The 13,299-nt window shown below is 45.5% G+C and overlaps 1 protein-coding gene across 3 annotated transcripts in view; it reads right to left on the bottom strand.

Moving 5' to 3' along the window:
• DYM (dymeclin) overlaps positions 1–13,299 on the bottom strand; it is a 164,898-nt gene that overhangs the window by 52,910 nt on the left and 98,689 nt on the right. For all 3 annotated transcript variants that reach the window (XM_071731262.1, XM_071731264.1, XM_071731263.1), the window contains one exon: positions 2,606–2,708. In XM_071731262.1, coding sequence (XP_071587363.1) covers positions 2,606–2,708 — 103 coding nt within the window. The remainder of the gene's footprint in view (positions 1–2,605; positions 2,709–13,299) is intronic.

Genomic DNA, 13,299 nt, shown 5'->3' with positions numbered 1-13,299 from the left:
TACTTGCAGCTTGGAATGTAATCAAACCCTAAGAACAAGGAGGAAAGTTAGTAAAATGACTTCTTCTTGTGGGAAGCACTTTTGCAAGGCTGCTTTTTAATAACCCTGTGAAAAGCTGAATGAGAAGGACCTCAAGTGGAGTTGCTCATCCCACATAAAACAAGCTTTGCTCTTTCTTCTTAGCTTTGCTTTACAAGCTCCATGACTTCCAGATGATGCTGGAGAGGCTTAGGAGCTTGAAAATGAAGATGCCTAAAGGGGCAGCTGCTTTCCATTTGCCAGATAACCCAAGGAGAACTCAAAGAACATTAAGATTGGACTTTTTTTAGCCCATTCTGGAGCTCCAAGTGAGGAGGCAAAAAGAAACATAGGTATCTCCTCACCCAAATGCCAAGTTTAATTCAGGTTATGAGGAGAAGGGACAAACTCCTTGCCATGCACAGGGCTCCCTGGAATGTCAGGAGGTAGAATTAACCACAGAGAGTTGGAAGGGACCTCTGGAGATCATCCAGTCCAACTCTCCCACTAAAGCAGGATCACCCAGGGCTGCATCCAGGTGGGTCTGGAGTACTTCCAGAGAAGGGGACTCCACATCCTCCCTGGGCAACCTGGGCCAGTCTGTCACCTTCACAGTAAATACATTTTTATTTCTGTTTGGATGTAATTTCTTATGTTCCAGCTTGTGCCCATTGCCCCTCCTCCTGTCCCTGGGAAGTACTGAGAGGAATCCAGCTCCATCCTCCTTGCACTCACCCTTTAGATATTTGTAGATATTGATAAGGTCTCCTCAGCCTTCCCTTTTCCAGGTTAAAGATTCCCAGCTCCCTCAGCCTTTCCTCAGGGATGCTCCCATCACCTTTGTCACCCTCCTCTGGGCTCTCTCCAGTAGATCCCTGTCTCTCTGGAACTGGGGAGCCCAGACCTGATGCAGGATTCCAGCTGTGGCCACCCCAGGGGAGGAGAGTGGCCTCCCCTGAGCTCCAGCCACACTCTTTTCCCAGGATTTTGTTGCCCTTCCTGGCAAGAAGGGCACACTGCTGGCTCAGGAATCATTTGCCCTCCATCAGGACTCTCAGATCTTTCTCCTCCAAACTGCTTTCCAACTGGTTCACCACCAACCTCCACTGGTGGCTTGGGGGTTCTTCCTCCCTGGGTGCTGGATTGGTTATATATATATTTATAAATGTATATATATATAATAATTTTTGTTGAAAAGGACCTTTAGGATCTTCAGCTCCAACCCTTAACCCAGCACTGCCAAGGCCACCACTGCCCCATGGCCCTCAGCACCACATCTCCAGGGCTTTGAAAGCCCTCCAGGGATGCCATCTACATCCAGAGCTCATGGCATTCATATTCTTTGTATTTTTTTCCTCTTTTGGATTGCCAGCATTCTTTTTGACACCTTCAATGACACAGAACCAGCAGATTTTGGACAGGAGGTTAAAGGATGGCTCCTTACAAGAGGACACCTGAAAATAGGAGAAGCTTCACCCAACACTACATTACTTCTGTCACTCACAAAATACCTTCACCAGCAAAAAGGTGGTTAAGTGACAGCCCTTTACCTGGAATGATTGAAAATAGCAGCACTAAGTGAGGTTATTTTTAGAATTTTTCCTAAATACATTTAAGCTCCATCAGGATAAGAATAATGAATTTCTTTAACAGCCAAAATTTAGAACTTAAAAAAAAATTGATGTGAATTATAATAATTCTTTTTATGTAGCTAGAAATCATGGAATGGTTTGGGTTGGAAGGGACCTTAAAAGATGATTTAGATCCAACCCCTTTCCATGGGCAGGGACACCTCCCACCAGCCCAGGTTGCTCCAAGCCCCATCCAACCTGACCTGAGACACTGCCAGGGATGGGGCAGCCACAGCTTCTCTGGGAAACCTGGCACAGGGGCTCAGCACCCTCACATTCAACAATTTCTTCCTCATGTCCTACCTCAATCTCCCCACTTCAAGTTTTAACCCATTAAATTCTGTGATGCAGAACCACCTTGGGTGGAAAAGAGCTTCAGGATGGAGATCCTTAAGGTCCCTTCCAACCCAAACCATTCTGTGATTTTCTGTGATTCCATGAAATTACAAAACTGCTGCCTCTTTCTGGGTTCTGCCTCAATCAGCTGCAGAACCTTGATGGGTCCCTGTGTTCAGAAGATACCAATTTGCCCCATGCCTGCAGGAATTCCCAAAGGATCACTGGGAATTGTTTTCAATCCTTTTTTTTTCTTTTGGGGGGGTGAGCATTTTAGCTCAGTTCTTTAAACTAAATTATTTGAACTCTAGGATTTCAAAATCCTGAACTACAAACCAACTGGAGAAGTGCAAAGGGACAAGGAACTGTAAAACTCTCAGCTAGGAAGAGTTTGTTTTGCCATTTGTGTTATTTTATGTTCTGGGGTTGGTTTTTTTTCTTTGGTTTCATTTTTTGGTGCTTTTACAGACAATTTCAGCCATGGCATCATTCCTCCTGGTTTCTCTCTTTTGGTGTTGGTGGTTGCTGAGCTGTGAAAGATTTTGGGAAATCTCTGGAGATTTTAGGATGTCCCATTTCTGGTTTGAAGCCCCAGGTAAAAGATGATGTTTGATACTCACATAATCAGGGAGAGGAGAATCACTGGAGCCCAGGGAACCTCTTAAGGATTGAGTGGCTTGCTCCAGCACTTTGTTGTGTTTTTTAGACAGCAAAGAAAATAAACTGAAAGAGAAAAAAAAAAAAAATGAAAAGAATTAATTAGAAGAATGTCCTGAAATCCTTAACACACTCCAGTCCAAAGAGGTTTCAATAAACTTGACTAAAAACCATTTCTGGATGCACAAGAGTTATAGAATTGACTTATTTCTTTAATATCTGGGTGAAGCAACAGCAGGACTGGAATTAGACACATTCCAGCCCAGAAAGACCATGAAGAGCATCATGTCTTGATGGTTAAATCCTCACCAGTCAGAGCAGAACAGGAGCAACACCAGACATGCAGCTTTAGTTCACAACCAGTGTGCAGTGGCTAAAATGCAATTTTTAAGAGAAGCACCTCATGCAAACCATCCCTAAGCACCATGTGTTACCCACATCAACAATCTCAGGGCTCAGAAGGAAGAATCCAAGGGTATGACAGGAGCTTGGGGTATTTGGAGGCTGTTTTTGCCTTTTGCTAGCATCTATTATTCTTTCAAAATCTATCTTAGCTTCAGTCAAGGAAGAAAGCTTTACCTCAGCTTTATAAATCATAGAATTTTAGGGCTTAAAGGGACCTTTAGGATGATCCAGTTCCTGGATGCCATGGGCAGGGACACCTCCCACCAGCCCAGGTTGCTCCAAGCCCCATCCAATCCCACAAACTTCCAGGGATGGGGCTTCCACCCCACCTGATCAACCTGTGCCAGGGTCTCACCACCCTCGTGGTGAAGAATTTCTTCCTAACTTCCAATCCAATCTCCCCTCCTCTAGTTTGAATCCATTCCCTTGGTCCTATCACTCCCTGACATCCTAAAAAGTCTCTCCCCAGGAAGCCCCCTTGGGATCCCCTTTGAAATAAAAGGTTTCTTATTCACAGAGAGAAATAGACCTTTTTTCCATGCCTTTTGAAAAAAAGACAGTGGCAGTGGCAGTCAGAGGATGACATGATCTGATTTATCAGGAGAATGTAACTTGACTGTGATAGTGGAAGGAGAGATGAGAAAAGAAGCAGTGGACAAAGGCCACCAGGAATTTCTTGGTGGCTTCAAGGAGTCATTTATTTCTGTAACATCACTGAATCCACAGCTAACACATTTTCCTCCTCCTCAGATTAGTATACCTCACATATTTTTAGGATATCTGCATTTAAAAACATTCTTCTGGCTCGTTTTGGAGCACCACAGGCTTCCCTAAAATGACTCTGGACAAAAAAGCACCAAGAAAATTAACTCATGTTGCTTGGGGAGTTGGCTGAGACTTGGGACAAGGAGCAATGGAAACCTCCTGGTTCACCAAGCTCAGTTAAAAATCATGCAGCCAGATGACTAATCAAAAAAATAAGTGGCAAAATACTACCTCAGTGTTATACCCTACACAGTCTCTGTTCCCTGAACTGAAAGACAGCTTCAGGGCTTGGAGGCACATGCTTGGAAAGCTCTTCTGCCTCAAGAAATGCTGCATTTGGAGACATCCTCTAATTTTTATTTTTTTACTTGAAATGTACCATTGATCTTGTACCCATCACAGAGGGCAGGAGTAGATTCCTTGGTGTCTCAGTGCTTAACCCCTGGTTGCCAGCCAAGAGCCTCAGGAAAAGGTTTCTCCAACACTTCTCAGCACCACAAGGAATTAGTTAAGCTTCTCAAGCCCAAATCACACCTCTCAGGAGCCAACTCAAGACATTCCACCCCTCACAACACCTCTGCCAGCTAGATAGTTCTCCCAACAGATGAACAACTTCATTAGAAGTACAACCACTGCACTTAAAGCATGGAATTAACCTCCATGAGAGCTCCTGGGAAGGTTCTACCATCCTCAAAGTTCAAGCAGAGTTTCCAGAGGACTGATAGGGGTGAGATGACAAAACCTCTGGGGTGGTTATGAGAACATCTGCTGCTCTGAGGGGAACCCAGTGCATGGGATGCAGTGAAAACTGGAATCTTGGCCTTTCCCCTCATGTTATCCAACACTTTCCCTAAGCAGAAAGAGTTGGGGGTGGACCAGAAGCTCAACATGAGCTGTTAGAAACCAACCACGTCCTGAGCTGCATCAGCAGAAGCACAGACAGAGGTCAAGGGAGGGGATTCTGCCCCTCTGCTCTGCTGAGACCCCCCCTGGGGTGCTGGGTCCAGTTCTGGAGTCCCCAACAGCAGAAGGACACAGAGCTCCTGGAAGGTGTCCAGAGGAGAGGCACTCAAATGCTCAGAGGGCTGAGCACCTCCCTGGGAAGCCAGGCTGAGGGATTGGGGTTGTTCAGCCTGGAGAAGAGGAGGCTCCCAGGTGAGCTCAGAGCAACCTTCCAATATCTGAAGGGGCTCCAAGAAAGCTGGGGGAGGGCTTTGGACACGGGGGGGTAGGGAGAGGAGAAGGGAAATGGGTTAAAACTTGGAGAGAAAGGGGAGATTGAGGTTGGACATTGGGAAGAAATTGTTGAATTTGGGGGTGCTGAGCCCCTGTGCCAGGTTTCCCAGAGAAGCTGTGGCTGCCCCATCCCTGGCAGTGTCTCAGGTCAGGTTGGATGGGGCTTGGAGCAACCTGGGCTGGTGGGAGGTGTCCCTGACCATGGAAAGGGGGTGGGAATGGAGGAGCTTGAAGGTCCCTTCCGACCCAAACCATTCCATGATTCTATAACCCAGCCTCAAGGTGTCATTCCTGGGACTGAGACCAATCTCCCAGTAACTCACAGCTATCAGGAAGGTTTCCAGTTAAAAAGAGAAGAAAAAGGCAGAAATAAAGATCCACTAGCAAGCTTCCCACTTTTCCCCCTTCTCATCACCTCCTCTTTGTATCCCCAGCCTGTGAGGAGAGGCTGAGGGAGCTGGGATTGTTCAGCCTGGAGAAGAGAAGACTCCATGGGGACCTCAGAGCTGCCTTCCCATTCCTGAAGGGAACCTCCAGGAAGGCTGCAGAGGGACTTTTCCCAAGAGTGTCCAGCAAGAGGAGAAGGGGAAATGGTTTGAAAGTGCAGGAGAAGAGGTTGAGGCTGGATGTGAGGAAGAAGTTCTTCAGCAGGAGGGTGCTGAGACTCTGGAACAGATTGCCCAGAGAAGCTGTGGCTGCCCCCTCCCTGGAGGTGTTCAAGGCCAGGTTGGATGAGGCTTGGAGCATCCTTGTCTGGATGAGAGGTGTCCCTGGGCATGGCAGGGAGCTTGGAGGAGATGAGCTCTGAGCTCCCTCCCAACCTCAGCCATCCCATGACTTTCATCAATTGTAGAATTTCCAAGAGGTTGGACTCCTAAGAAGGGGAAATACTCATCAAACCATTGATGAGCTCAGCCAATGAGGAAGACTCCAGTCTCAAAGTTCTGAATTTCTAGGAATTATGAAAGCATCAGTTTCTTAACTGTCTCTACAAAGAGAAAGCATTTCTGCTGAATTTAGGAGCCCCCATCAACCAAGAAATGATTCCAGACTAAACACCAATGGTTACTTAAACACAAAGTCATGGGATTATGCATTATTTACACACACAATAAAATTTAAACCAGTAAGAGACAAACTTCATGCTTTCAAAAAGCCAAATCCACAAAGCTTATGGATTAAAAAAAAAAAACAACCCAAACCCAAAACCCAACCAACAAACCAAAAAGTCACTATTGGGAATTCTTTAAAACTTTCTCCTTGGCCCACCTGAAATCACAAGCCAATGTTCATGAAGAAAAAGGTCAGGTTGAGCCAGGTGACACAAAAGAAGGAGTAAGAATTGGATTTCTCCCAACCCAAATCACTTGTGAGCTTCTCAAGGAACAAAAAATCTCAATTAAAAATATTCGACATGCACTGAACACTTAATCACTTGAGAACTGAAGCTCAACACCATTTATTTGAAGCCTGGAAATTCAGATTTTTGGTATCTTTTCTCCTTGCTCTTCTTTTTCAGAAGTTTATTGCCAAGAAACTGAACAGCCCACAAACATAAAGCCCCGTCTGCTGCTGGGAAGGTAAAGCTCCACCAATCAAAGAATGAGATGATGAATGTTCTCCAACAATTCAGCCCCACTCTGTGCTGTTCCTCCTCCTCCCACTTTATATCCATGCCAAATGTCCTATTGTTCCCCACTTTCAAGAATTAATTTTCAGCCCTGAACACCAAACAAATGTTCCTTCAACAAGAGGGTTTTCTGCTGACCCATAAACACCACAACCAAAAAGCCTTCATGTGGCAAACTCCCCAAATATCTTCATTTTGAAAGCTGATGGTTACAAGTTAAAAGCATACCTTAATTCCTGGAGGTTTCAGGAACACTCTGGGGGTTTCACCTGACTTTTAATGGATTACAATAAAAAAGAGTGGCATGGTAGGAAAATTCTATTCCTGGACTGGAGGAGATGCCTCCAGAGCCGTTTCCAAGCAAAGGATCCAAATGTGCTGGGAAGAAGGAAAGGTTCATGTATGCTCACAGGAGAAGTCTCACCCCAAAAAATGCACCACACACTTTCAGATCCAAGTCAGAATCATCCTGACAGGCTGGAGAAGTGGCCCATGAAAAAAACATGAAGTTTAACAAGACCAAGTGGGGGCTGCATGTGGGTCAGGGCAATTCCAAGCACAAATCCAGGTTAGGTGGAGAATGGATTGGGAACAGTCCTGAGAAAAAGGACTGGGGGATGTTGGATGTGCTGGCAGCCCAGAAACCAGCCCTGTCCTGGGCTGCATCCCCAGCAGGGTCAGGGAGGGGATTGTCCCCCTCTGCCCCACTCTGGGGAGACCCCCCTGGGGTGCTGGGTCCAGTTCTGGGGTCCCCAACCCCAGAAGGAGATGGAGCTGTTGGAGTGAGTCCAGAGGAGGCCCTGGAGATGCTGGGAGGGCTGGAGCAGCTCTGGAGCCAGGCTGAGAGAGTTGGGGTTGTTCAGGCTGGAGAAGAGAAGGCTGCAGGGAGACCTTAGAGCACCTTCCAGTGCCTGAAGGGGCTCCAGGAAAGCTGGGGAGGGACTTGGGACAAGGGCAGGGAGGGATGGGATGAGGGGGAAAGGTTTCAAGCTAAAAGAGAGGAGATAAAGATGAGATTTTAGGAATAAGTTTTTTAATTTGAGGGTGCTGAGCCCCTGTGCCAGGTTTCCCAGAGAAGCTGTGGCTGCCCCATCCCTGGCAGTGTCTCAGGTCAGGTTGGATGGGGCTTGGAGCAACCTGGGCTGGTGGGAGGTGTCCCTGCCCATGGAAAGGGGGTGGGAATGGAGGAGCTTTAGGGTCCCTTTCAACCCAAACCAGTCTGGGATTGGATGGAATGTCATCATTGCCAATCACCCATGGGGATGGGTGCAACAAGTGCAGCTGAGCTGTCTGTGGGTGATGGAGAAGGGATCTGTAAGCACTTCAGGAACCAGGCCCTGGAAGAAATCCATTCACCATAAAGAAATATAGAAAAATCACTATATCCCACAAATCCCACATCTACTGAAGAGCCCTTGAGGCATTTTGAATGTGAATTATCCAAGCTGCAATGGACCACAGAGAGAACCGCTGTAGAGAACTCCATGAGCTATCTGGGCCAGATGACTCCAGGAGGGACACTGCTCTTTTTCACTTGGACCCAATTCTAAAACCTGGGAGACATCTGGGATCCCAGGGAAGTGAAGCTAACCAATTAAGATATCAAATTGTTCAGGAAAAAAATAAGAACATACTTTTATATCTTTCTTTCTCATCTCACCAAGAGAGCTATGAGCTTCTGCTGAACAAAGCTTTGCTGTATTCAGTAACTATAGGTCCATCTGGCTTGTGGAGATGATGTGAAACCAAGGGACAGAGGGTGTGCAGTCTCCAGAAAGCTCAACTATGCCAATAAAATGGCTTTTCTGGGCACCACTGATGGACTTCTTTCACCCAAGAGGGCTTAAAGGATCAAGGAATGAAAAAGGCTTCTCCCATGTAGCAAAGGGTCCACGTGAGGCTGGTTTTGGGCTTGTTGTGATTTTGGTGGTTGGTGCTTTCAGAGAATCACAGAACTGTTGTGGTTGGAGAAGAGCTCTGAGATCACTGTGTCCAACATTCCCCCTGAATAAAATATATTGATCAATATCTGTGTCACCCACTGGAGCACGTCCTGCAGTGCCTCACCCACATGGCTTTCCAATCCCTCAGGGCTGGGGACTCCACCACCTCCCTGGGCAGCCCATTCCTACACCTGACTGCTCTCTCAGGCAGGAAATTCATCCTCAGAGCTGGGCTAAACCTCCCCTGGTGCAGCTTCAGCCCATTGCCTCTGCTCCTGGCACTGTGCACTTGAGAGCAGAGCCCAGCACCCACCTCCCTGCAACCTCCTTGGAGGGAGTTGTGCAGAGCCATGAGGGCTCCTCTCAGCCTTCTCCAAACTCAACATTCCCAATTCCCTCAGCTTCTCCTCATAGGATTTGTTTGGCAGCAGTCTGTGCATCTCAGCCCCCTGCTATTTCAGGATCAATCCTAAAGCTTGATAAAGTATTTTATTGTAAGTTTGATAAATTAATTCTTTCTAACCCATGGTCCTGTGAAAGCTTTTCAAGACCACTGCTTTCATTCTGCAATGCTGAACTTGATGACAACAAAAGCTTCTCATCCCTTTTCAAGAACACTGTTTTATCTGGCACTGCTTCCATATGGACAGAGAGGGATGAACACATTCCAAATTCTGTCTCCTAGACACAACTTCTTAATACAAAAAGAAAAATACACAACCACCTTGAGGCAAAAGCAAATTCAGGAGCAACAGTGAATCTTAGAATCATTTTGGTTGTAAAGGATCTTGAAGATCACCCAGTCCAACCCTTAACCCAGCCCTACCAAGGCCACCCCTGCCCCATGGCCCTCAGCACCACATCTCCAGGGCTTGGAAATCCCTCCAGGAATGATGGGGACTCCAGCCCTGCCCTGGGCAGCCTGGGCCAGGCCCTGACAACCCTTGCCAGGGAGAAATTCTTCCCAAGCTCCAATCTAAACCTCCAGCTCAATTCCTCTTCTCCCATCCCTTCTTCCTTGGGAGCAGAGCCCGACCCCCCTGGCTCCAACCTCCTCTCAGGTCCCTCAGCTCCTCCTCAGACTGATGCTCCAGACCATGAGAACAATTAATGGAGGTTTTTCCATTAATGAACAAGATTTCCTCTTCAAATGGAACCAGAAAGACAAATAGACTTTGGGAAAAAAAGAAACAAGGGATTTGATGAGGAGAGATGTTAAATATTTACCAAAGTCAGCCCAGAGCTCCACGTGCATTGAGCAGCAAATGTAGTTTTCAACTCAAGGCACAAATTTAAGCAGCTCGTGACCACTTTCCAAGAGCTGTTGGGAAATTGATGCTCCCATCACAAGAGAAGAAAAAAGGCCCAGAAAGCAGTAAAATTCTTCTCCTGCATCTTGGCCCAGGTCATTTCAATCCTCCTTGTGTCTGGCATGCCAAATAACATCCTTGTAATCCCAGGATAGAGTCAGGTGAGGGGGAGGAGCAGCACCTGGAAGCAACACCTTCCAAGCTTGAGGTTGTATTTGAGTATAAACTCCATAACCAGGGCATGGTTGATGTAAGCTATAAAAATCTGAGGATTTTTCTTCTCATTGAGTGGCAAGTGGCAAACTAAATCCAGGAAAGCTTCAAGCTATGGAGGAAAAACATGTTTGGAAAGCTCAGACCACTTACAAGGTTCATTCTGAGCTAAATATCCCTGAACCTGCCCTAAGTGTCTCAAGGCATAAGGATAATTTCTTTCAATATTTCCTGGCTTTCTCTTGTAAATATTTTACAACAGTTCTGCAAGGCCAAGGGGGTCTGCAAGAATTCCATTTCATCCACTTGCTTTTAATTCCAGAGGAGAAGAGTTTCAGAGCTGCTGAGATGAAGACATTTGTCTTGAATTAGGACAAAACTCCGGGGGTGAGAATCAGAGGAAATTGTTGGAGAAAGCAGCCTGAACCAAACTCCCACCCAAAACCCCAAAGACAGGCATGGAACAATGAAACAACAAGAAAAAAATGAAGAAGACATCATTGCCATGCAAGCCAGGCTCCAAATCCCTCCCCTCTGAGGACATTCTATTTGGCATGGCTTGGCTCAAACACACTGCATGGGTACATCCCCAATTCTCTGGCTCTTTGCTACACTTGCAGAGCCAATTCCTGTGCCTCTCTGAGCTCACACTGACAGGGAAGATTCTGGAGCCTTGTTAGGAGTCAGAGAATCCTGACGGTTGGAAAAGACTTGGAAGGTCATGGAATGATTTGGGTGTCCATGACTGAAAGGAGATTTCTCAAGTTTCCCTTTGAATGTTCCTGCCTCACTTCTGTGCTTACTTTCAATATTTCTAGGTGTGGTGTTCCTTATATTCTTATTTTAGTTATCAGAATATTTTAGGAAAGAGAAGCCAGTGTTCTAGAGGACACCAAGTCCTACAAATCCCAGAACCCCAGACTGGTTTGTTTGGGAAGGGACCTGGAAGCTCCTCCATTCCCACCCCCTTTCCATGGGCAGGGACACCTCCCACCAGCCCAGGTTGCTCCAAGCCCCATCCAACCTGACCTGAGACACTGCCAGGGATGGGGCAGCCACAGCTTCTCTGGGAAACCTGGCACAGGGGCTCAGCACCCTCAAGTTCAAGAATTTCTTCCTCATCTCCTACCTCAATCTCCCCTTTCTCTCCAAGTTTTAACCCATTTCCCTTGTCCTCTCCCTACCCCCCCGTGTCCAAAGCCCTCCCCCAGCTTTCTTGGAGCCCCTTCAGATATTGGAAGGTTGCTCTAAGGCGTGAAAAAAATGCCTGGAAAACCTAAAAAGTTGATTCCTGCAACTAAAAACTGAATTCCTCTCCAGTGTCACCAGGCAGTTATTCAGATGGATGTTCTCTCTTGATATTCAAACTGCAATTCCTGAAGTGGATTCAAACTGGTAAATACAGAATTTTCTAGGCCATTTTCAAATTTTCTTGATGGATTCCTTTCTGCATAAATCAGGTTGGACATGAAATACATTGAAATTAATAAAGGGCAGAGCTTTCTATTAAGAATGTATGATACTTTACCATGAACTCAGAATTCACAATACAGTATCCGGTCAAAAGTAAATGTATGGGCATCCATACATCCTCCAAGAAAGAAGAAATTTTGTTGGAAATACCATGTTAACTTCCTAATTGCAAATAGCACTGATACACAAGGTGTAAATACTCTGATAAGGCTTCAAAATTTTCAAAGGCACATGAAGCTATGACTTGAATGAAAGGGAAAATGCACCAAAAACACAGGATGCTTCCAATTAATGTGATAGATTAAATACTTTTCTATATCAAGATGCAGTTTCATCTCCATTACTAAATATTTCCTCTGACAGCCTAACAATGCTGCACTTGAAAAATCAAAAGCACAAGTAAAAATTGTCAACATCCTTCACTGTCATGTCAATCCCCTCAGGATTCATGCACCTAAATATAAACCTGCAAAGTGTAGGAACTCATAAATAAACCTCTTTCCAAAGGAAAATTCATGTCAAAACAGATAGGAAATACAAATTAGGTTTTTAAATCCTGAAAAAAAAAGAGCCACGTCGCTGCATGAAAATGATTATTGAGAATCCTCATTTTTAATTGATTTTCTTAAAAGGATTTTAATATAGAGCCAGAAGCCAACACAGGCAGATGCTGAACAAAACAAGGGGTAGTGAAGCAGTTTGTAAGGCTTCAATTTACTGTGGAAAAGGTTACAATCAAAGGTAATTTGACTCAAGGAAGCCCCAGCCTGCCCCTGCCCAGCTCCTGTGCTCCACCAAAATCCTGGGAAGGATCTTCATAATTCCCATTTGTCATTTGTTTTTTATTCCTTCCTTTTTAGCAGCTTCAGCCCCTGAAAAGCACCCATGCCCATTCCTTCATCTGTTCAAATCAACACCAGGGCTTTTTCTCTGCTTCATTGCCTGTACATCATAGCACCAGCCAAGTTGCCCTTCCTAAAAATGCATCCTCAGTTTGAGGAGTTCACTGATATTCCCCCTCTTCTTCCACACCTCTAAAAACCCAAACTACAGATGAAAAAGGAAAAATAATCAGGCAAATACAGAGCAAGGACTGACCCAAGTACAATGACAAGACTGTGGCCTTCAGCACCTACAGAACATTTTCAGAAATTTAAAATTTTTCAGAAATATAAAGTATTTAAACTACTCATCATTGCAGGGAGATGGCAGCTCCAAAACAGCTCATCTGGAAGGCTTTAAAGTAGGAAAATCCTTTGGACCAACGAATCTACCCAAACTTTTGTCTCTCTCTCTGGAAGTACAAACACTTGAGACCAAAATCACCACAGCTCCCAGCAGGAAAAGGCTCCTCAGGATCCTGAGGGAGCTCCATCTTTGACCATTCCCTTCAAATTTTATAAAACACTTCCTATATTCAGCAAAAAGCTGCTTTTATCCATGTTTTATAATCCAACCATATCAGGGATAAAATAAACCTCCTGTTTTTCCAAGTGTTTTACTCACCAGGAGGTTTAAATTCTGATCTTCAGGTAAAAAAGGTGTTCCAGATGTTACCAGCTGGATTCAGGAATATTATATGGACAAAGGGAAAAGAAACACTGTGCCAGGTTTCCCAGAGAAGCTGTGGCTGCCCCATCCCTGGCAGTGTCTCAGGTCAGGTTGGATGGGACTTGGAGCAA

Source organism: Heliangelus exortis, chromosome Z (assembly GCF_036169615.1).
Source record: "Heliangelus exortis chromosome Z, bHelExo1.hap1, whole genome shotgun sequence".
NCBI lineage: Eukaryota > Metazoa > Chordata > Aves > Apodiformes > Trochilidae > Heliangelus > Heliangelus exortis.
This window is presented reverse-complemented; position numbering and strand designations above follow the sequence as displayed.